The 23,478-nt window shown below is 48.5% G+C and overlaps 1 protein-coding gene across 1 annotated transcript in view; it reads left to right on the top strand.

Moving 5' to 3' along the window:
* The window catches only part of LOC149369469 (nose resistant to fluoxetine protein 6-like), a 144,164-nt gene that overhangs the window by 1,968 nt on the left and 118,718 nt on the right, over positions 1-23,478 (top strand). The window contains exons 2-3 of the mRNA XM_089577726.1: positions 17,531-17,742; positions 19,122-19,233. Coding sequence (XP_089433852.1) covers positions 17,531-17,742; positions 19,122-19,233 — 324 coding nt within the window. The remainder of the gene's footprint in view (positions 1-17,530; positions 17,743-19,121; positions 19,234-23,478) is intronic.

The following is a 23,478-nucleotide window of genomic DNA, read 5'->3' on the forward strand; positions in this document are numbered from 1 at the left end:
TCTTTGCTTTCGCCGATCGCTACGTATCACTCCGCCGATGGCAGAGCGGCGAGCATCCACGGGACTGGCTGAAAGGTTGGTCGACTCCTGCTACCGTCAGCGGTGAATTAAAAAAAAGGCGGGAGCCCGGATGTTTAATCCGATTTAAATTAGAAAAGTCGGCCGCACAGAACACTAATGCGAAGTTTCTAAGAATGCTCGGAACGTGTAGGTCGAGTTCCCGCGGTAAAAAGACGAGTTCATGTTCCTCTTTAGTGCACCTTTAACAATAATAGTTAAAAACTTAACTATTCGATATTTGTTAATCAGCTAGCTAGTTAGCACTTCCTAGCTGTATTCTGATGTACTACACCGATGACAACGCTATGCCGGAAGAAACGCTCTTCTAACTGAGAAAACCTATCTTTAAAGATTGTGTAAATTCTTAGGTGTAACAACCTGTATATGACAACTATGGATGTCATCGTCCAGAGCAATTATTTATCTTGTTTGCATGGAATATTGCGCTCAGTTAATGGAAATAAATGAAGCGTTGTCAGCGTACGACTGTCCATCATCTGACTGTCCGTTTCGCTGTTAAACAGCGAAAAGCGTGAAAGGTCGAAGGCGAGGTTATGGTCAAATGATAATGAAGATCGCACGTGGCTTGCGAGCGCCATGTCGCAAAATATACGCCCTGTACATAATGACGTCACGTTATCAGTGTTGTTAGTTTTACGTGGGAGTAAATTTATCGCAATTTTAGATCAGTCAGTTTCAAAGGTGAGCAAAATATTTTTTGAGGGAGCGTTTCCCAGGCAAGATTCACATTTGTACAGAAAACTTAAATGGTCTTGAAAACAGCTAACGTAGTTTGGCGAGCTATAATGCGCACTTATAGTTACTGAATTTTATGATCTTCAATTTTAACGCCTAGCACATATGAAATATCGTGTTTTTTGTTGAACGTGAGATATTTTCTTCTAGGATAAAAGTTTTTCATCGATGATTCAGCCGATGCAGCGTCAGCAACAAATGAAAAGCGGACCAGGCAGTCTAATCCCGAACAGCAAAACGATACGATCTTTGACGTGAGAAGCTCAACACACGTACTGTAGTACAAGCGCACGCTAATTTAACTCCAAAGGCGCGATTACTGTCCTATAGACGTATCAATAAACGGCGTTTTTATTTCTCTTCCAGGCGCCAATAAATTTTTGTTTTTGTGTTCGAATTTCGGTTCCTTTCTTCGCGTTTTATTCGTCACTGATATTGCGTACCTTGCCACCAGCGCCGCAAAACGCACGTTCAATGAAGGAAGCAGCCTCATAATCTCGCTTGATGCCGGGTCGTCTGCACCCCGCTCTTAGATGTGATATAGTGTCCGCTCTTCGATGCACACACACAAAAAAAAACCTTAGAACACATTGGTAACCCCTTTGATAACCGAATGCGGCAGCAACGATGGAGTCACTCTAGTTGATTATGAAGATTATGGCTTGTGGCTGTCCCGTTTGTATCGGGTAGACACGACGCACGCACCATATCCTTTTAGATGTGCAAAAATCTGTCGCGCCATTTCTTTGCGTTGTGGCGCACTCCGCCGCGCTCCTAGTTCCGGCGGCCGCTGCACGCCGCCGCCGCTACACGTGAACCGGATTTCGGTTACTCATAAGCATTTTTAATTGGTGACAAGAATTGGTGCTGCTAATTTGTCGTCCTGATTAACTAGATGTGCGTTCTGCAACATACTATGCAGTGTGAGACGTTCAAACAAGGCCTCCTTTTTATCGCCTTCAACACAAGCTCCATTCTACTTCGACGGCATTGCTACGTAAGTACGTTTAGAGAATGACGTAGTGTTTTGGAGAACGAAGACGACGTTGCAGCGTGCTCTTGCGATATTTTATGAGTGGTCTAGCAGCCTCAGGCCTTCGGCCCTTGGCCTCGCCGTGTACATTTGTCGTCACGTAACATTTGGTGGAGGTTGCGAAATTCGATCCCGTGCTCCAAACTGGATCTCCGCAGTGGCCGACACCTCGCCACCAATAACCATGTCTACTGAATCCGCCACATTCCAGCCCGCAACGCAACCTGTCGTCCTGGCTCACCCTCGCGAACCAGGTACATTCTGCGGGACAAATGACGTTGATGTGGACGACTGGCTCGTTTTTTACGAACGTTTCAGACCACGTAACAGATGGGATGCGACGCTGATGCTCGAAATTATGGTATTTTATCGCACCGGTACCGCGAGAGTGTGGTTTGAGACACACGACGATGATTTGACATCGTGGGACGTCTGTCGGCAGAAACTCAGACACCTTTTCGGCAAACTATCGGCCGTCAACTCACTGCCAAAAGGGCCCTCGCTTCGCACTCCCAAATGTATTCCGAGCTTTACATTGCTTACATTCAGGATGTCTTGGCCTTGTTCCGTTAGGTCGACAAAGACACGTCCGAGGCAGATAGGGTCGGCCACATCGTAAAAGGTGTTGTCGACGGCACCTTTAATCTCTTGCTATGCAAGGACTGCTCTACAGTTGCTTCTGTTCTGGAGGTGTGCCGGCGCTACAAGCAGGCCAAACAGAGGCGCATTTCCAACCGTTTTGACCGGCTGCCGAACTCCACTGCCAACTCGTCATGTGATGATCTGCCAACACTGCGGCAGCCTTCAGAGCCGGCTAACTTGACCCGCATCGTGCGCTGCGAAATGGACGCGCTGACGCCCACTGTCTCCACCTTGCAACTGCCGGACAACACCCTAGCACTCATCCAGGCCGTCGTTCGCCAGGAGGTTGCGAACATAGCCGTACCTTCTGCTCGTGTCGTGGAAAACGTTAATGCCAGCCCGCATCCTCCAGTGAGTGCGGCTGCCTCTACTGCTACCAGCTTCTCGCCTCGGTACCGGTAGCGCAACCCTGATGAATGGCGCACCCCTGTTGATCGCCCTATCTGTTTTACGTGCTCGTGCGTCGGAAACATGTCTCGTCACTGCCGGAGCCGGTGGTCTCCGCTACGTTGTTCCTTCTTTTTCGTCGATCTCTGCAGCTATTACGCCCCGCGTTGTTTCTCAGCACGTCCAAAACCATGTCCTTCTCCAGTTGTGGCCTTGGTATTCCCGCAAATTTCTTTATCTCATCCACCCACCTAACTTTCTGCCGCCCTCTGCTACGCTTGCCTTCTCTTGGAATCCACTCCTTTACCCTTAAGGACCAGCGGTTATCTCGCCTTCGCATTACTTGCCGCGCCCAAGCCCACTTCTTCCTCTTCATTTCGACTAGGATGTAAATAATCCGCGTTTGTTCTCTCACGCACTCTGCCCGCTTCCGAAGTTTCCAATGGTGGCCTGTCCGGAGCCAATGATTCTTAGCATACTCCACTGTAGCACAGGTCTGACCGCCGCCCTGGTCAGTTTCTCCACAGCGGCCGGGGACTGAGGGCCGAGGGTTAATTGGGTTGTTCATAGAAGGTTGCGGCCAAGTAATACACCAGGGTGGCCAACTCCTGCTCTGGTGAGGAAGCGCGTTGTTGGTGCTAGTCACCAAGATCAGGCCGCACCCCAGGCCTGGCTGTACAGTTCCATCGACCCTCTTCCTAAAAAACCCGGTCGAGAATTGCGAACACTAGGTACCCAGGGGGGACCAGCCTTACGCCTTGCTAGGGTAAGCCTCAGCGCGGTGCGCAGAGACCCAGCGTCGCGAAAAACGCGTCCAAAAAAGGCCAGCGCTCCAGAAAAGGGAGCCGGCAAGGACCGCGACCACGTGCGGGAGGGCGATGAAACTGCCCACCTGAGTCTCCCAGCTCCGCAGGCCGGACAAACCGAGTGTTTTCCCGGTGAGGGCAAGCGCTGCGAAGGACAGGTTCCATTGGAGAGACATGGGAGCGGTCTTTACCCTGCAGTGGGTGTAGCCAGGCTGATGATGATGATGATGGCGTTCAAATCCCCCTCCCCCCATGACGAGACCGCTCCGCCAGCTCGCGGGTCCTGGCGCTCACCATCACCGCAAGGTCGCCGATCCTATTCTCCTCTCGCCCTCCGGCCGCAACTTATCTCCGTCCAACTCCCGCAACTTCTCGGAAAACTAGGTGATGCAGCCCCTGGAGGTGACGCTGCATCATTGACCCGGTCTGAAAATCCTCTTTTGACCCACACTCGATCCCCACAGTAATTTTGTGAATGTTCTTGTAAATGGTGTCCCGGTGACTGCCCACGCTGATACCGGCGCCCACGTGTCTGTTTTGAGCTCTTCTCTGCGCTGACAATTCAAGAAAATTTTAACGCCTGCCGCTACACTCATCGTTCACGTCCCCGATGGCAGCACTGCTGCCGTGACTGGGATCTGCACTGCGCGAGTAAGCACTGCTGGTCGCCATGTTCCTGTGATGTTTACCGTGCTGACCAGCTGCCCTCAAGACCTGATCCTTGGCCTTGACTTTTTAACTGCCCATTCAGCTCTTATTGACTGTTCCTCTGACCTCCGATTAGACCGGCCTCTATGCTATGACCACTCCACCTGCTCCCCTCACCTTCACTCAACGAAGTTCGCTCGTCTGCCCCCTCAAGCAGCCGCCTACGTTCCTATGTCGCCTTCTCCACCTGTCCCTGACGGAGACTACGTCACTTGCCCTATCACCGTCGTGACTCTGCAGTGTAACGTCGTCTTTCCCAACACTGCTGTCCATATCACCAAGAACTGCACCTCCCTCCCTGTCCTCAACTTCAGTCTGCCTCTTGAAGTTCACCCCGCCGGCGTTTCACTTGCTGACCTGTCCCTATTGACCGATTTCACAGTTTATGTCCTAGCTCCTGCCCCACCATCTGACGTTTCCAATTCTAGAGGCCCATGTACTGTGCGATGTCAGTGCACGTTAAAGAACCCCATGTGGTCGAAATTTCCGGAACCCTTCTTTACGGCGTCTCTCATAGCCTGAGTTGTTTTGGGTCGTTAAACCCCAATAACCCAACTAAACCAACCAGCATTTTATGTCGTCCATACGTCCGGCCGCTTGCACCAAGACGCAGATTGCTTGTCTTGTTACCCTGCCGACCCGCCTTCCTCAAGCGGATGTGAGCCTGACGCCTGCCTTTTGTCAACATCAGACTTTCGCAACATTGCTCAAGAACAGCGTTTAGATTCCACGCTATGCGCCCTCATCGATCGCCACACCGCCAACCGCTCTGATGCTTCCCTCGCCTTATTCGTGCTCCATGAGCACATCCTCTACTTACGCAATATGCGGCCTGACGGTGCTGAGCTCTTGGTCGTGGTTCCTGAACACCTGCATTCCAACGTCCTTGACAGCTCCATGACGCTCCCACGGCAGGTCATCTTAGCGTATCACGCACGTACGACAGCGCACGCCGCCGCTTCTTTTGGCCAGGTCTATACCGCTCTGTCTGCTATTACGTATGTAGCCGCTTGCGAGCTCTGCCAGCGCCGGAAGATGACATCGGTTGTACCTCCCGGCCGCCTTCATGCGATTGCCATCCCGATAGATCCATTTACCAATGTCAGCCTCGACCTGCTCGGCCCTTTCCCGGTGTCTGCTATGGGGAACAAATGGATCGCCGTCGCAACGGACTACTCGACACGCTGCTCTATCACACCTGCGATCCCAACCAGCTGCTGCACTGATTTCGCTGACTTTCTCTTGCACGCTGACATCCTCCATCACGGTGCTCCCCGTCACCTGCTCACAGATCGCGGCCGCAGCTTTCTATCCCAAATGGTCGCCGAACTTCTCAGCTCGAGCTCCGTCCTTCATAATTTCGGCACGACCTATCGCCCACAGACAAACGGTTTGACCGAATGCCTGAGCCGTACCTTGATCGACATGATTTTCATGTAGTACGTCACTTACAATCACCGTGACTGAGATATTAGCCTGACAATTGTGACCTTAGCATATTATTCCACGCGTCACAGTACAGCGGGTTACTCTACTTTTCATCTTCTGTTTGGCCGCGATCCTACACGCCCTTAGACAGTGTACTGCCCGCCACCGCCTCCAAACTACTTATGCTCGGGACGCCATGGCCCGCGCCGACGCCGGCCGTATTGTAGCTCGCCAACGGTTATCTGCTACCCAAGACTCGCAGAAACGTCATCATGACTGTCGCTATTGCGACGTCACCTACCCTCTGGGCTCCCTTGTCTTGCTCTGGGTCCCGTTCGCCGTGTGGGCTTCTGTGAAAAGCTTCTTCACCGCTATACGGGCCCTTAACATGTCGTACGTCCTGTGACCGCGGATACGTACGAAATCACACCGCTTTATCCAGAGTCCCCGCCGGCTCCACCCCCGCACCGACATCGTCCATGTCTCTCGCCTCAAGCCTTACTACTCACACTCTGCTTCGCCCGTCTAGTACGCACCGGGACTGTGCTTTTGCCGCGGGGATAGTGCTACGTACATTTAGAGAACGACGAAGTGTTTTCGAGAACGAAGACAATGCTGCAGTGCGCTCTTGGGATAATTTGTGAGCTGTTCCGCAGTCTCAGGCCTCCAGCCCTTGGCCTTGCTGAATAGATTTATCGCCGCGTAACAATGTGAAAAAAAATCTTCCGCGGTCGAAGGGTAGCTCTCCCGACTGTCATCCGAAGAGGCAGGGGTCCTGGCTCGGCCATTTTTCTTTTCAGCGCAAACGCTTTTCTTTCTTCAGAGGCTCGGCATAGTGGTGGTGGAATGATGTCGTGGCTATGTAGACCAATGAAGACGATGATGATATCAACTTTATTTTTCACCAGAAAAGGAGGCCCCCTACTCCCCGTCCCCGGCACGCAGGCCTTGGAATTGTGTAGTGTAGTATAGTGTAGTGTAGTCTTCTGTTGTAGGTGGCGTTCGTTGTGGGGCGTGCTTAAATACCCGCGTTACCGTTACCGTTAAGTGTCCAGGACAAGAAGTTACCATTAAGTGTCCAGGGCATGGTGCGACTGTAGGGAAGAGTCAGAGATGTCTTTCGACACTTGAGGGGCAAACGCCTCTCGTGTTTATCCCTGCCTTCCTCACATGCACGGAAGCTGTATGGCACGGCACAGTGGTGCACAACCGTGCCTACAAAATCATATGTAGAATGACCCGGCAAGCATGTCATGGCACATGCGAGGGGCTGTCACGTGTAACAGTAGTTTTTCTCAGGGCGGTGTCTAAAAATTCAGCGCAGATTCGGAAAGCGGGCACGGCGCAATTTCGCCAGCGCGCACCGAAGAGCATTCTGGAACATTGGAGAAAAGAACCCCGGAGGGCGCGTAACCTTGTGTGCGTTGCTGCCCTCTCCACTTTGCTCACCGGCGCGGCGCGAAAGGAATCACGGTCACGTGCGCCGTCGATTATTCCAGAAGTCTGGAGAAAATGATACTCATTATCGACGAAGTGGGCGTAGCCTTGAGCGTGCTTCACTCGTGCGCCGGAAAGAAGACTTAATAGCCTAGAATTCTCTGGGAACCAGACTTCAGGACTTCCGGGTTCGACACCAATCATCCAGCCACGGACCGCCGAAGCAACGTGCACCAGCCTGCCTGACGGCTCCGTCGTGAACCTCCGGTCGTCAGGATATTGGGGTTCCCAGTGCAGATATCGTGTTTTGTTTGTCTCTCTCTTGTGTTAGTGCGCTTTAAGTGCAATATATCTCTCGTATTGAAGTATCCCTGCTGTTTTACTCTTAATGTGTTGCATGGCATTGCAGATCACTTTGTATGTGCAGGTACGAGTGATCAGAAATTATTGTGTATCATCTCTTTGCTGTGTAAAGTTTGTTTTGGCTGTGAACCTTTGGCTCCGACCCATTGTCTGGCTTCTGACTGGCGAAAGTTGGGCCCCAAACGACCACTCCCCTTGTCACTTGGTCATCTGCCAAGCTGGCTGATGCTGCGGAGTATTCAGCCTGAATCGATTCCCATCAGCGGTTAAAATGCCAACCTGCATCAACTGTGGATTGCTGCTGTGCATAGAAAGAATCACGAGGCAAGTAGGAAAAGCTCGAGTAAGTACTGCGCATGAAACGCACGACCTAAATGCACGACCTTTGGAGTACGTTTAGCATTCAGTGACCGTATTATGTGAAAATGCACGTATGCTCGCAGCATTCGTGCCGGGATGAGTGAGTGTGTGTCGCTGGAGAATATTTGAATAAATGCCTCTTTTGTGGATTGAGAATCCTGTTTCCTGCTGCGAGCCGCTCTGTCGCTCTTCTTTCTGCAGAGGTTACGTGCGCCGCAGCGGTGCCCCACTGCACGTATGTTGAACGGCTGGTCGGGGCGTGCGGTTGGCGCGAAGCTAGGACCCACGGTGATTGATGGCCTCTACTCGCCGTATTAACCGCAATGCCGACCCAATGAAACTCTATGCCAATGCTGCTACAAAGAAGGATACAAAAGAAGGACAAGTGCAGCCCGCAACTAGAGCGTTGGTTTTGTTTACCCGTTGCGGCATCTATGTGGTCGCTCTGAAACAGCGCGCTGGCTAGCAGTATGACCTATAAAAGACAATGAATTTGGTCGAATATAAGCCAGTTTTGGTCAATGTTTGATGAATAGCGCGAGGGACAAGGACGTAGACAGAAGAGGACAGACGCAGCGCTCATTGACAACCGATTTATTCGAAGAAATTGACATGTGCACCACATCGCACCTATTTTAATCTGTCACGCATCAAGCCACGTACATATTGGTGTCAATTTTTGCGAATAAATCAGTTGTTAGTCAGCCTTGTGTCTGTGCCCTTCTGTCTACGTCCTCGTCCCTTGCGCATGCTCCGTAGAAATAAATAACTGAATATGTTATAGATGGCGGATGCGTGCTTACTGATTCCCGTGTAAGGCTCACAAATGTAATATATTTTTACACTCTGTGTTCTACCAACCACGTGCACTGACTTTAAACTTGACTGAACTTGGTGTTGAAGGGCTTTTGAATATGGAACACGTTATTCTGTCCGAAGAGGGAATTATTTCTTTTTTACCAAATTTAGACACCAAGAAGTCGGGTGGTATACAAGGAGTTATAGTCCAAGGTTCGACGGAACACCGTCTGGTCAGGGCGAAGCATGATTTATTCACAAATGAAAATGTGAAAATGAAAGGTGAACAAGGGCCCCGTATGGGACCCGAAACGTCTTTTTTCATCTTTCGACTTGGTCAGTGACCCTATTTTCATTTATGAATAAATCATACAAGGAGTTCCTAAAGAACTTTTAAAGCGCCGGACCGGATGCATTACGAAAGTATCTTTTATCTTTCACGCGTCTCTAGAACACCGCAGTTTGCTTGCCGACTGGTTACGGGACCAGTGGTTACGGCACGAGTGGAGCGAACATAATGTTGAAAATTATAGGCCAATATCAATAACTTGGACGTGCTGTAAAATAGTGGAGCATATCTTATCAAAAAGCATGTTTTGCTACTTCGAGAATTCTGATACGTTCGCTGCAAATCAGCATGGCTTCAGACAATGCTTGTCAACGGTAGCACAGCTGATTGAAACCGCTCATAATTTCCCATACGCTATTGTCAACAGAAGCCAGATTGACGCTATATATTTAGACTTGTCAAAAGCATTTTAGCGGGTTGCGCATTCTGAGCTGTCACAAAACTGGCTTATCTTGGTGTTAGCAAGAAAGTTGTATATGGATATAGTTTTACCTGACAGACAGAAGGTAGTTTGTCGAAGTACGTGGCGCAAAATCTGAAATACTGCCAGTAACTTCAGGAGTTCCTCAGAGATACGTACAGGATCCAGTCCTATGTTAAGTCCTAATGACAGTGCTTAAATCTCAACACCGAAATTACGATTCGTCTATTTGAAGATGATCGTCTCATTTATTCGACAGTTTCATGCCATGAAGATCATGTGTTGTTGAATGGGGGTTTAAACACTATCAAACCATGGCGTTCCAAATAGAAAATGAAAATAAATCATGGTAAAACAGTTTTTGCTAGGATTACTAAGATCACCAAAATATTTTACCTTTTGATTACGAGTTAGACGGCACGCGTCAGGCATTTCACATAGTCAGGCGTGACCACTCTCAGCCTACCTCCACCGAGTCCTATCGCCCCTAACAGGCAACACATCAACGCGCGTGCGAAACTCCAGCCACTTCGCCGAACGTCTGTCCCACGTTCAACTGGAAGCGGACGAGTGCATGGTTTCATTCGACGTGGTCTCGCTCTTTACCAGCGTTCCTGTGCCCTTTGCCGTTTCCACAGTGAAGCAAGCCCTCGAAGCAGACGCTGGCCTAGCCACCAGGACGAGCCTGAGCCCAGAAGAGCTTTGCCGGCTTTTGGAGTTTTGCCTAAGCAACACAGCTTTTTCCTTCAAAGCAGAATTTTGTAAGCAGACTAGCGGCACTGCCATGGGCGCCGCGATCTCGGTGACTGCTGCCAACCTGATGATGGAGGCCATCGAAGAGGAGGCCCTCATGTCTTTTCAAGAAAAAACAAAAGTTTTCATTCGTTACATTGACAACTGCTTCTGCATTCTGAAGACATCGCAGGTCGAAAATTTCCTGGCACACCTCAACTCTGTCGAACCTTCCATCCAGTTCACAGTGCAACGAGAAGTGAACAACACATTGGCATTGCTGGACGTCTTCATAAGAAGAGACAGGGCAGATCTAAAGTTCGGTGTCTATAGGAAGCCAACCCACAACGGCCGCTACCTAAATTTTAATTCCAACCACCCTACTAGCCACAAGGAATCCGTCGTCTCCTCTCCTAAGAGAAGATCAAAGGCAATCTGCTCCTTCGAAGCAGAGCAAAAAGCAGAAGAGGCCACCGTTCTCGCCGACCTACAGAAGAATGGCTACATACGTGGCTTCATTTGGTCGCCGTCAGGCTCAGAGGACAGGGGGAACAACAGCCAACAATGAAACAACGAAACGCGCGCGCGTGGTGCTTCCATACGTGAGGGGAACCAGCGAGGCACTTTCACGCATTCTGGGAAAATATTGTTACGTAAATGTAGGCACACAAGGAGTAGTCACTGAGGGATGCTCACAGCAGCTCAGTCGAACCACTGATGATGATGATGATGTCCTCGGGCTGAATGGCACATACCCACGGCGGGGGATTGGCCAGGGTGCATAGCGGATACAAACGCACTCATGTACAGGGAATGGAGTATAATTAAATCTAAAAATTTGGGACGCAGAGCTAGAATTTGTACAATACCAAAAATACGGAGAAAGAAAAGTTGTGAATTCACATTCTAGCAGAGGAATCTACCAGATGAAATTATATAATCGTGAATAGAATCGAACACTGGTTTCAGGGCATATCCCTTGGCGCTTGCCCCGAAGGATAAGAGAATCGGAATAGATAGAGGAAGCCCAAGCCGAGCGAGGGGGATCTCCAAGCAAATTCTACGGAGAGCAGCGAGCCGCCGGCAGGAGAGGAAAAAATGTTCTATAGACTCAATTTCGCCACAAGACTCACAAAGGTTGGATATCGAAAGCCCCGATCGGCATAAATAAAGATTTAGCCGCGGTATCCTGCAGCGCAAAAGGGTCATGGACACCTCACATTGCCTCGAACTGCACATCCGCGCACTCCAAGGAAATGCCAGGTGCCGGCCAACGGCGCACAGAACACACTTCGTTCTCTTCGCGCTCCGTGCACGAGCCCAGCACTGTCTTCTTCGTCGTCCACTGACACCACTCCCGGCGGCGAAAGCATCGTCCCGATGCTAAGTGGAAGACGGAGCAGGTGCACGGTATGGCTTGAGGCGAACCACGTGAACAACGTCAGTGGCAGGGGGGGTGGATGACGACGGAGGATCGAGGGGGGCAACCTCATAAGTCACGTCGGTCACCTGACGGAGCACGCGATAAGGACCCTTATACTGAAGTAGGAGTTTCTCTGAAAGGCCGACACGGCGAGAAGGATACCAAACGAGCACGAGTGATCCTGGCGTGTAGTGTACTGGGCGATGTCGGCGGTCGTAAACTGACATCTGGTAGGCCTGGGAGGAGGTGAGACGGCCGCGGGCGATTTCGCGGGCCGAGGTTGCTTGAGCGATGGCGTCACGTGCGTACTCCGTGGTCGAGGCCGAAGAAGGCGGCAGGAGTGTATCCAATGGCAACGCAGGATGCCGGCCATACAAAAGATAGAAAGGAGAATAGCCCGTGGTGTCATGCCGCGATGAATTGTAAGCAAATGTTACATAGGGCAAGGCAATGTCCAAATCACGATGGTCGGGTGCGACGTACATAGATAGCATGTCAGTGAGGGTCCTATTCAGGCGCCCGGTAAGCCCGTTCGTTTGAGGATGGTACGCTGTAGTGAGTTTATGCTGCGTGGAACAGGACCGGAGTATGTCGTCAACTACCCGGGACAAAAAGTAGCGGCCGCGGTCCGTCAGCAATTGGCGTGGGGCACCGTGATGAAGGATGACATTTTGCAACAGGAAATCGGCGACATCGGTGGCGCAACTGGTTGGTAAGGCACGTGTGATAGCGTACCGAGTGGCGTAGTCAGTCGCGACGGCGATCCAACGGTTGCCGGAACTGGACGTAGGGAAAGGTCCGAGGAGGTCTAGTCCGACACGATGAAAGGGTTCCAGAGGTACGTCGATAGGCTGCAGAAGGCCGGCAGGCAAAGTGGAGGGCCGCTTTCTGCGTTGACAGAATATGGAATCTACGTTGCTGACAAACCTGTTTCGACAATAAGCCGCTTCTTATCACGACCGAAAGACCGCGTCCCCAGACAAAAACAACCGGGTGTCGTTTACAAAATCCCGTGCTCCAAGTGCCCGGCTTCATACGTCGGCGAAACAAAAAACCTCCACCAAAGAATAAGGCAACACAAAAATGACATCCGGCTAATGAATTCAGAATCCAACCCCCTCGCCGAACTGCCAGCGCGCCGATTGCCCAATAGCCTTAGAGGAGGTGAGCGTCTTGGCCGTGGAGCCAAACCTGTTCAAGAGGCGACATGTGGAGTCATGGCACATCCGGCTCACAAAGGCGGCGATGAATAGAACTCTAGGAACGCTCCCCCCTGCATACGTTAGTGGACTGCGCCACGTGCTAACAAAGGGAGAGCAAAGGCACACTGCTGCTGCTGCTGGCACACTTTAGTCACCCCTGAAGAAGGGACCGAGTTGGACCCGAAACGTTGGGCAAAATTAAAATATTGGTTGGCGTCAGTTTTTTTTCTCTCAACTATCTAAAAACAAATCAACCAGACGGACCTCCGTCGAAGATGTTTTAGTTCAAAACAGAGAAAAAACTGCCGTATTTGAAACACAGACTTCGACTTGCACCCACGATTGTCAGACTTACTGCCTATATGACTCGAGTGCGTCCCAGGCTTGAGTATGGAAATTTCGTGTGGGATCCGTTCAGAAAAAAGAACAAATAGACAAAATTGAGAAGTTTGTGAGTCTTGCTGCAAGGTTTAGATTATCAAACGACATATCAAGAGTCCCAGTTGCAGAATTTCTTGGTAAATTAAGCTTGCCCAACTTTCACAGCGACGACAAATACCCATGTTAAAATTTATTTATTCAATGAACAAAGGCCAATCCAATTTCGATATAGAATGGTATCTCAAAAAACGACCATCGCGTCCTGTACGCGGTAGATACCCTGGACAGTTCCTTACAGCGCCGGTGAGAACAGAAGCGTTTAAAGCTTTTTTTTTCGATGAACCATTGAGCACTGGAACTCCTTGCCACGTGGCATAAGAGAAATGAATTCCCTGCACCAAGTTCAACAGTTCATCCTCAACCACCGCGTCATTACATTTCATTACAATATAGAAATCTGAGAGGTGTGTGCTTCTTTTGTTTATTTTCTTTGTGAAGTGCGTGATAATCAGACGTGCGGCATCGTTGGTAACACTGTGATACCTTTTTGATGCTGTTTTCTCCCTCTAGTTGAGTTCCTGTATAGAAAGGGCTCTGGAAACAACTACTCTTGATGAAAAATTTACTTATACAGTGCCTGGACTTTGCCTGCATTGCGTAATTATGTGATTTTGTTGCATTGTGTTCGTGCCGCTGCCAAAATGTCATATAACTCCCACCCTGTATTGGCCCAAAAAGGGCTAACAGTATAAATAAATAAATAAATAAATAAATAAATAAAAATAAATAAATAAATAAATAAATAAATAAATAAATAAATAAATAAATAAATAAATAAATAAACGAACGTGATCAACCATCTAGCCTGCACCTAAACTCTTGAAAGCTGCATTTTGAACTTTGGAACTGCTTCGCTTGCATTTGTAGTTCAGAAGCTCAGCATTTTGGCCGAATTGGTATTTCATGCTTCTGGAAACAAAGCACCTCGAGTGCTCAGGTGCTATGCAGGTGGGTAACGCCTTCTCTGGGCTCCCCGAGTTATCATACACCCTGTATTTCGTAACATCGCGGCTACGCACGTTCATAATTCTTGGCTCTCAACGAGTGCCAGCCTCGGACGGTTCGAGATAACGGCTGGACAAAACCTTGTCAGATTTGCTATCTGTGAAGGTGTTTCCACATTATCGCGCAAAGGGCAGACATGCGGATGTTTGTAGCAATGCTTGCTGCATTATTGAAGCCTTTCCCATCGTTTCGCGGACTTCTTTCGTGGACACGTGGTGTGAACAAATTGCATGCGAAGTTCTTGCACTCACCGGACGCGTTTACCCCGGCGGTGGACAAGGGGGCCTGCAAAAGCCATCGCCAGTAGATACAACGACATCGCTGAAAGTTTTTTTTTCAAGTTGAACTTTTTTCTTTTGACAAGAAAAGGAGGGGCCTGGACTAAAAGCTGTGGAAACAAGTTGACGGGGTCCTGGCCCCCTTACAGTGTTGGCACAGCAGCATATAGGAGATGAAAATCAATTTGCATGTTCGTAGACTAGACCCGTCTATACATGGCTGAAACACAAAACAATAGTACTACTCAAGGAAGCAATAATGAGTTTAATACAAAAGAAAGCAGTTTCAAGTTCAATACAACTATTTCGTACGGAAGACACTCATTTCGCTGTTTGACACGCAAGTTGGATCAAATCCGACAGTGTGCAACCTGTTCAACAATTTCGGTATTGTGTAGCGTAGTGACTATATATGAGTAGGTGTGAGGTACTGGAACGAGATATTTTTCATTACGTCGTGTTTGTCTATTTCTAACATTTTCTTTTAAGTCGGCAAGTAAGATGATAGCACTCTCATTATATCTAACGTAAGATTTATAAGTTATTATCAGTCTGTAATCAAACAACTGGAATACAGTAAGTACATCAAATTTGAAAAAAAAAAAGCTCTTGGGTGGGATGAAAATAGTTAACGCCAGCGATATACCGTACAGCTCTTTTCTGCAATAAATATAATTTAGATAAATTAATCACTCCTGTGGTACACAAAACTAAGGAACAATATTGTAAAAGAGGTAAGACAAGAGCATTATACAAGAGAAGTTTGTTCTTGAAGGTAAAAGATATCTTTTAACGTTTAACGTTCGTGCGATGGCACCAGCAGCTGATGATACTTTAAATTGAAGATAATCGATGTGGACATTCCAAGTTAGGTGCCCCGAAAAAACAACTCCGAGAACTTTCACCGAGTGTACAAGTTAAATTTGATCTGTTCCGAGCCTTATGTTTATATTTTCTGATAATTTCTTCCTTTTCGGTGAGTAACATACTGCTGTTGTTTTGCGTGTTTTAATTTTCAAGCAATTTGCATTTACCCGAACATTTAAGTCATTTAACTCGGTATTTTCCCGTTCTTCAATGTCCGTTTCCGTGATCCCTGATCCTTGATATGGAGTCACTGTTTATTATCATTGCTCAAAGACTTGGCGAATGAAATTAAATGCGATACTAAAGAACATCCTTCGATCCGTGGCATACAACACAAATGCTTCACCTGATTGCAATTTGTTTTCGCTTTTACAGCTGCCCTCTTTTGATGCCCTCTTCCATCATGTAGTCATTCGTGCTCACTTTTGGGAGAGTACATTTTTGGTGCCTTTCATTCCTGTTCGTCCTTTTCGACATCATCCCCGTTTTACGGTACCTCGCTGCTACACTCACTATGGCCACTTCACTCGTAATTATTACATACCAAAAATGTTTAATTCTCTGCCTGATTCAATCTTTTCAGTTTCTTCGTTGTCTCTATTAAAGAACTTCTTAAAAACACATATGTCGGTAACCTAAACTGTTTATTTGTTCTTGTTTGCCTTAGGTATTGCGGTTTATCATTGTTTGCTTGCTTTGTAACACCTATTGTTTAATATATCTGTCTTTCATCGATTGCCGAGTACTGCCCTACAAGCCTTTATGGCTTGGGCAGACTTGTCTCAAAGATTGTATTCTGTTCTCTGAAAATAAAGGTGTTTTTTATTATTAAAAAAAATAGTTGTGTCATCAGCATAGGAATTGAATACTACACTTTGTGTACAATCTCCCATATAATTAATATATATAAGAAATAAAAGTAATCCGAGTATGCTTCCCTGTGGCACGCCGGTATGAATGGTTTGTGAAGGAGATTTAACGTTATTCGTTTCTACATATTGCTTTCTGTTAGTAAGGTATGACGGAAGTAGTGTGTGCGGTGTTCCGCGAATACCGTTTCTATGTAACTTTGAAAGAAGGATGTTATGATTTACTAGGTCAAATGCCTTAGAAAAATCGATGTAGATTCCTAGCTCTATATGTTTCTTACTAAATTCTTCTATTATGATTTCCTTTTGTGTTAGAAGTGTTGTTTCTGTTGAACGACGTTTCCTAAAGCCATGCTGATAGTCCAGGAGAAAGTTGTGTCGAGAAAAATATGATGTAATTCTGATGTGCAATATTTTTTCTATATCTTTGGAAAATATTGGTAGCACCGAGATAGGTCGATAGTTAGAAAACACATTTCGATCTCCAGATTTATATAGTGGAAAAGTCGCAGCATAATACATTCGATCAGTGTAAAGTACGTCTATAATTTCGGTGTCGTGCAGCACTTACAAAGCGCCGTTTGGCCGCTGCCCTTGCCGTGTGTCGTGTCGCCTCGTGAGCATGGAGGATGCTCGTGAGGCAGCCCGAAAGTTGTGTTTCTCTCCATGTTCAACAGATGCAGCCGCGGCGCTTTCGAAACGGCGGTAGTCAATTTTTTTGTAGTACCACTCATCGACGTCTTCGGCTGCTGTTTCTGTGAAAGTCCGAGGCTGCCGACAGTGCTGCGATGAACCGCGCCCGCATTACGGTCTGCAGCCTGGATCGCAGCGTAACGTCATTCTGCTGATGGCTCATCGGTGGGTTGCATGGTGCCGGCCTCAGGCTGGCAAGTGACGACTCCGGCGAGTCTCCAGCTGCGGCTGCGTAGTCTGTGGTACATTTGGATCGTCACCCAGCACCCCCACCACGATACTGCGTCACTAAAGTCGCGACCCGCACGTTCTAGTCGGTGAAAAAGGCCAGGGACACACGGCCAGAGGGAAGTAACTCAGGCGCCGCAAGACAGGGTCCAACATGCTTCAGGTTCTTCTCTCTTGCTTCCTCTTACTTGGTCTTCTTGGAACTTGAAGTTCGTAACAGCGTGCTTTCGCTCGTTTGATGCAGTGCTGGACTCTACCGGCAAAGTGCCTGCAAACTTCTTGATGGGTTCGACGACAGAGCTGGGCTCCTACGACGAGTGCCTAGCCACTGTCGCCAAGGACGAAGCAGGCAACGAGCTGGTCAGGGCGCAGTACTGCAGTTTCTACCTGCGCACCAAGAACGATACTTCGCTCGGCGAACTGCTGACGCCGGCCCTGCTAATGACGCATCCAAAGGTGCGTCATTGTTGTGGGAGGTTTTTAAGTCTTGCTGGAGATCTAAATAAGAATAGAAATGTGTTGGCTCAGGGCTCCAGCTTCAAAGCTTGCGTCTGCCGCGAAGAGAACACATTGTGGTGATCCCGACCAATTCCTTGCACTAAATGACATTACTTGCTTCCGACAAGAGCAGTGTGAAGTTGTTGTATCCTATTTGGCTACAACAACAACGAAATGTTGTATCCTGGCGCGTATTCCCGCCTTCTTCTTCGCCGTGTTTATTTCCTGCGCACAAATACAAACGCAGGCCTACTGGAGCCTCAAAAGGCTTGAGTGGCAGCGCCCGGGAGAAAGAAACACAATAGACACCACAACAAAAACGATAAAAGAGTCTCTTCGTATAAACATAGAAGAAAGAGAAAAAATGGAAGCTATCAAAGAGAATACTAAAACTAACAGCGTAGCTCCAGAAAGAACTCTTTCGTTTTATTTATAGTGCCAAGGGAAAATACATTTTAGGTGTTTGGTTAAGAACTAGCGGCATATAATACTTGCCAAGGCGCTTGCTATATCTAGCACGCTATATAGGCAATGTAAAGCAATATATGAGTACGAACTTAACGAACGGGAATATATGGCGTAGAAAATTCTTTTGTCCGCATATATTTAAACGCACAATTTTGTTGAAGAAATGATAAAAGTTAGACATAAGTAAAATCCAGTGTCAAACCATGAATTACCGATTCAAGGGTGGATTTCAAGATACAGTTCACTTTCTTTTTTCAAAAGCCTGAACAAAAGTAAACGCAAAATACGCCATAGTGTAACACACTGTAGGCTAAGGAGTACACAATTTGCTTACTAACATACACGCTACTCTACTTAGCTGATAACACACGAACGCACATGGCTATTCGAAGACATGTCTGAATCAGATAACGTACCCAAGCATTTGACTGCTGAGAGAGGCATGGCTGGAGAACGTTCCTAGTGTACATAACTTGGTGTGTGAGAACAAAAAGGTGAAAAAGTAAATCAAGGCTACGTGATCTAAATGTCGAACTACAGGAAGGATGTCCAGCGTCATTTTCTGCCCTACGGTGAGTGTAGCCACCTACGGTGACCTTCCGGTGACCGTGTGACCTTCCCCTCTGTACTTTGGTAGGTATGAGTTTACCTTTTCTTCTGAGGGAATATATAACCTACCCAACTTTTCGTTTATTTTCCTGGCGCTACATCGGAGATGGAACGCTGTGGGCAATTATTGTCGGTTGTAAGGGCCTTTAGCCGCCTATTTTTTACTGGTGGATCCTGTAATCTGCATCCCGCAGCTGCACAAATGTTACCGCTGAAGTTACAGTCTTGTCCTCTTCGTGTCGTCTCCATGCTGTCTGCAGGCCCATTACCTGCTAAGGTACCTGGATGACCCTCGGATTCCGGGCTTTCGCTGGGGGATCTGCGTCGTCTCTGATTGCAGCGAAGAGGACCTGGAAGCTGTCAGTCGCGCACGTTGGTTTCGTTCTCCCATTTTATTAACGTTCACAAGCGAGATACAGGCGTGCAGTTCTCTGGAACGCTGGCTACGACATTGAAATATACGGTTGTGGCTCTAATGCATGTGTTGTTGTTAACCGGAGGAAAGTAAACGCCGTGGAAAGGGTATGGTACGTGCGGTTTTCTTTCGTGCTCTATTAGTGGCGCCTGCGTGAAAACGTAGGTGGTGACGTTTGCCACACATCGACGCAAAGTGCATGAATTATTACAATCGCTATCGTCAACATCGGCCCTTCATGTGTAGCAAGTCTGTTCTGCGCGTCCGCGGGCTCGGCGGCAGAGTAAATTGACGGCGCTTGAATGATTCGACAGTGTTGTGATTGTACTTCTGGCCACGTGGGCCCGATCAAGCAGCAACCGTGAACAGTCGACAAGGCCGACAACCTCGCGACGGCGGCGGTGCAGTGTAGTGTTTGTGATGCCCCCCTTCTAGCCTAAGTGTATTAGTGCAGCGGATTTCCTTGAGCGGAGATGACCACGGCAGCATGGGCGCAGGCCGAAGATGCGAAAGGGGCTTACGAGTGCATTGACAGCGGAAATGACAGCGGCGGCAAACAGTCAGCGGCGACGTGGCGGCGCCAGTCAGGCCGAGTGTATACCCTCGGGTCGCCGGAGGACGGAGGGGTGCTAGGTACAGTCAAGCTGGCTGTTAATTGAAGACGGCTGTGTCCTCGACAGAGGTCTCGTGTTCTGGACATCCGGCGGGGAAGCACGTTCGTTCACCTGCTAGTAGACTGCGGGAGAATCATTTCCAGCCGTGTCGGATTAGTCAGCATCTACCCCTTCCCATCGACCGGGCTGCGAGAGAGCGGGACAGCCCGCACCGCCCCTGCCATGGGTGGTGCACCAGCGTCCACTTCGGCCCATCCGATTGGACAGTGCTCTTCGAACTTTATTCCCCAGTCAGGGATCTGGGGAATCCGAACCCTATTTAACTCGGCTGTGAGTGTGGCCGAGAGAAGCCTTCTAGCTCCCGTCGACTCCGGTTGACGGAGAGGCTCCCTTCCACTGAGAGTCATTCTCAGTCGCTCTTTGTAAATAATGTAAATAACTGTATAAAGTTTTCTTTGCGTTCCCCCTAACCCAGTCTCCCATCCTTCTCGTCCCATCACCGGTCCGGCCATGCTACCCGGGTCGCAACTACAGCCAGCGAGAGTCATCTAAACATGGGATGCAAAGCGGCCTTCACGCCTAAGCACACAAGAGCCCGACGGATTGGCGACACCTGGGCGCATGCTAATGCAAGGAGGTGGCCACGGGCGTCACCAAGGCTGAAGAAGCAATGCGAGTGATTGCAGCGCTATAAGTCTGTGTGACCCGGGCGAGGACGATTCAAATAGTGCGGCTAGTGGCATCTGCGACCTCTCTTGGGATGGCATAGCAATGCCGGTTCTGCGACACATATCTCACTGCCACGTAATCTCAGCGACTAGTATATCCTACGAATTTCTCTTACATTAATTCGAAAAGGCCCTGTCCTCTATAAAATGCGGTGTCGGCGTAGTGAGGGAAAAATCACGTGCATTGCTCTGGCAGATGGTCCCCAGAGAGCAACCTAGGAGGCAGATGTACCATCTAGGTCACGTAACCTTGCGGCGTCATCACAAGCTGCCTACCAGATAGTGAGATATCTGCCCACCGTGGCAGACGGGAGTTAAATTAATGACTGGTTGCTCGGGAAGAGCAACCAGGGTTGCAGAAGGCCCATCGCTGGGAGGACCTTCCATCGCAGGGCAGTGGCGCATCGCTTAACCGGTGAACCGTTGCGCCAGGAAGGCATGAGGGCTCCCAGGGATCTATGAATGTTTTGTATAGAGAATGACCTTCTATAGAGAATGCAGCCATTACTCTATCACGTCATATCCTTAATGCGGATTTTAAGTGTCCCCTCCAAATTTTTTTCAGCGAATGTAGTGCACCCCCGTGGGTAAATTACGTGTTATTACCGTTTCGTCGGTACACAGGGTTATCAATTATGGTAATCTATAAGAGATGATTGAACTGAGGAAAACCTGGGAGAATGCCCATGTGTGGTTCCCGAGTGAATGCAGAGCAGAAGTAGAATGCGAAACCATTTTGGCCGACTGAGCTTAGGAGCATAGAACTCATTAAAAATAATACAATCCAGCCCACTTAGGACGGCCACAGTTGTAACTAACGCGCGCTTATTACCAACAAGGCGGTGCTAACGTCAAGACACATATTAGGGCTACGGCACTGCAGCTCAGATAAAACGAAGAAGTGTGGCCGCACAACTCGGTTACAGCGAACGAAGAGACTCTCGGCCTCGTAGTCGAAAACCCCAGTTTCTTGTAGGTGTGGAGAATGACTAACGCCTTCAAGCCTCTAAAAGCAAACAAAAAAAAAGAAAATTATTGAGCGTATGGACTGCAGATGAGAGTTACAGCCATAAAAATGGTAGGGTTTTAACGTAGTTAAACTGATTAGGACTTGGGAAAGCCCTTGATGCAACACCGCCTCAAAGGCAACCGCATGCAAGATCATGGTCAAAGTTCAAGGTCAGTGGTTGAGGCGAAATGTCAAAGGTTGAGGCTTCACACATACACTGAATTTTTAGGCACTGCTAGGGACATAGTGCTGTCGCACTGAAACGCATGCCTTGAAAGGCGGTGCCTAGCGCTCGTGAAAAGCTTAGCAAGCTTAGCATTACCGTCCTTCAATGTGCAGTCGTCCACACACTTGTCAAGAGCGCTTGAATGGCGCACTCTGTTGTGCATCTATGTCGATTGCTGCTGTTTAGCGCAAAACCGATACCGTTTAAAGACACGAGGGGTTATTCTCGATTCATGTTATTGTACTTGTACTATACGGTCCTGGTCCGAGCCCTAGTTCAATTGTAAATGACGCAAGTGTAATTAATCCCCGGTACGTGGCTCAAGCGCTGTTGAGTGGTGTTGAGAGATAAAACTTTATTTCAAGGCAATATTAAGAGTCGAGGGTATCTTGGGCCAGGGTGACGAAATCCAACTATTCCGTCAGCTGTTCCGAGGCTAGCCAAGCAGCCACGTAGGGAGAGAAGGATATAGCAAAAGAGGGGACAGAATGGCAACGTGGTAGGAGAAAAGGCAATGTTCCAAATTAGCATAGAGTTCGGGGCAATCCGGGCATGGGGTGGTGTCGGATAGGACAGAAGTAACAACAGGCAGGGGTAAGGAGAGTACTCATTTAGGCGTACGCATCGAAGAATGCATAGCTGAGTGGTGGTGAGAGATTTGTCCGGAACTGGAAGTGTACGAGTAGTTTCTCTATAATAACGTAGTAGTGAAGGTTTATTTCTTGTTTGTAATGAATAGGAGTGTCCCACATGGGTAGAGAAGGCCAGGGAATCCCAGCCGTCCGATGTTGAAGTTTGCGCGCGAGGCGATGCCCCCACCTCACTGCATGAGATTCCAGCGTGACCATGTATCCACCACAGCGGCAGTGTGGGAACGTAGTTTGGTGAGAGCTGTTTACAGGTCATTCCGCAATTGTTCAGGAATCCGACCCGCATGAAGTGCGTGTGTAGCCTGTATTGAAGTGGTATATATGGTATATCCTGAAGGTTTTGGGGGTGGGGCGGGGAGGGAGGCTAGGGAAAGATTCTGAATACTGTTATTTACAGGGAGGGTGTCTAGCGTGGCTTTTGGAGGGGGATCAGTTTAAGGACCAAATGTATGTGTCACCACCTGGTTGCCAGTCGAAACTGAATAAGCTGCTGCTGTAAAGTGAGTTCGTGATGCATCTGTGTATACGATCGTCGAACCAATAGGATGAACATGACTGGTAGCGCGAGCAGAACGCCTGCCTGGGTTGGTAACGGCTGCAACATATTTTGAATGGGGGCCATTCGCAGGTTATCGGGGAGCGAAGAAGGTGGGGTAATGATCAGCAGGATAATAGGTTTGAGAGGAACTTGTATTCCGGAATTTCTGAGAGGTTATTGCAAAGCATAAACGTTAGCGCTGAAGGATGAAATAAATGCTAACGAAGCAAGAATAGGGGCTAGTGGCTGTGCATTCTGCTGGTAACGCGCTGAACTGGTTACAGGAGGAGATAGAAAAAACAGACGAAGCAACGACGACGCACACGAAACGCGCATTCACAGCTGATGAGTGCGCGTTTGGTCTGTGTAGCTGTCCTTCGCGTGTTTTTCGTCTTTCGTCTTTAAATTGTAATTCCTTGCAAAATGCGTAATTAATT

Source organism: Amblyomma mixtum, chromosome 1, assembly GCF_055824585.1.
Source record: "Amblyomma mixtum isolate Tamu chromosome 1, ASM5582458v1, whole genome shotgun sequence".
NCBI classification, from domain to species: Eukaryota; Metazoa; Arthropoda; class Arachnida; order Ixodida; family Ixodidae; genus Amblyomma; species Amblyomma mixtum.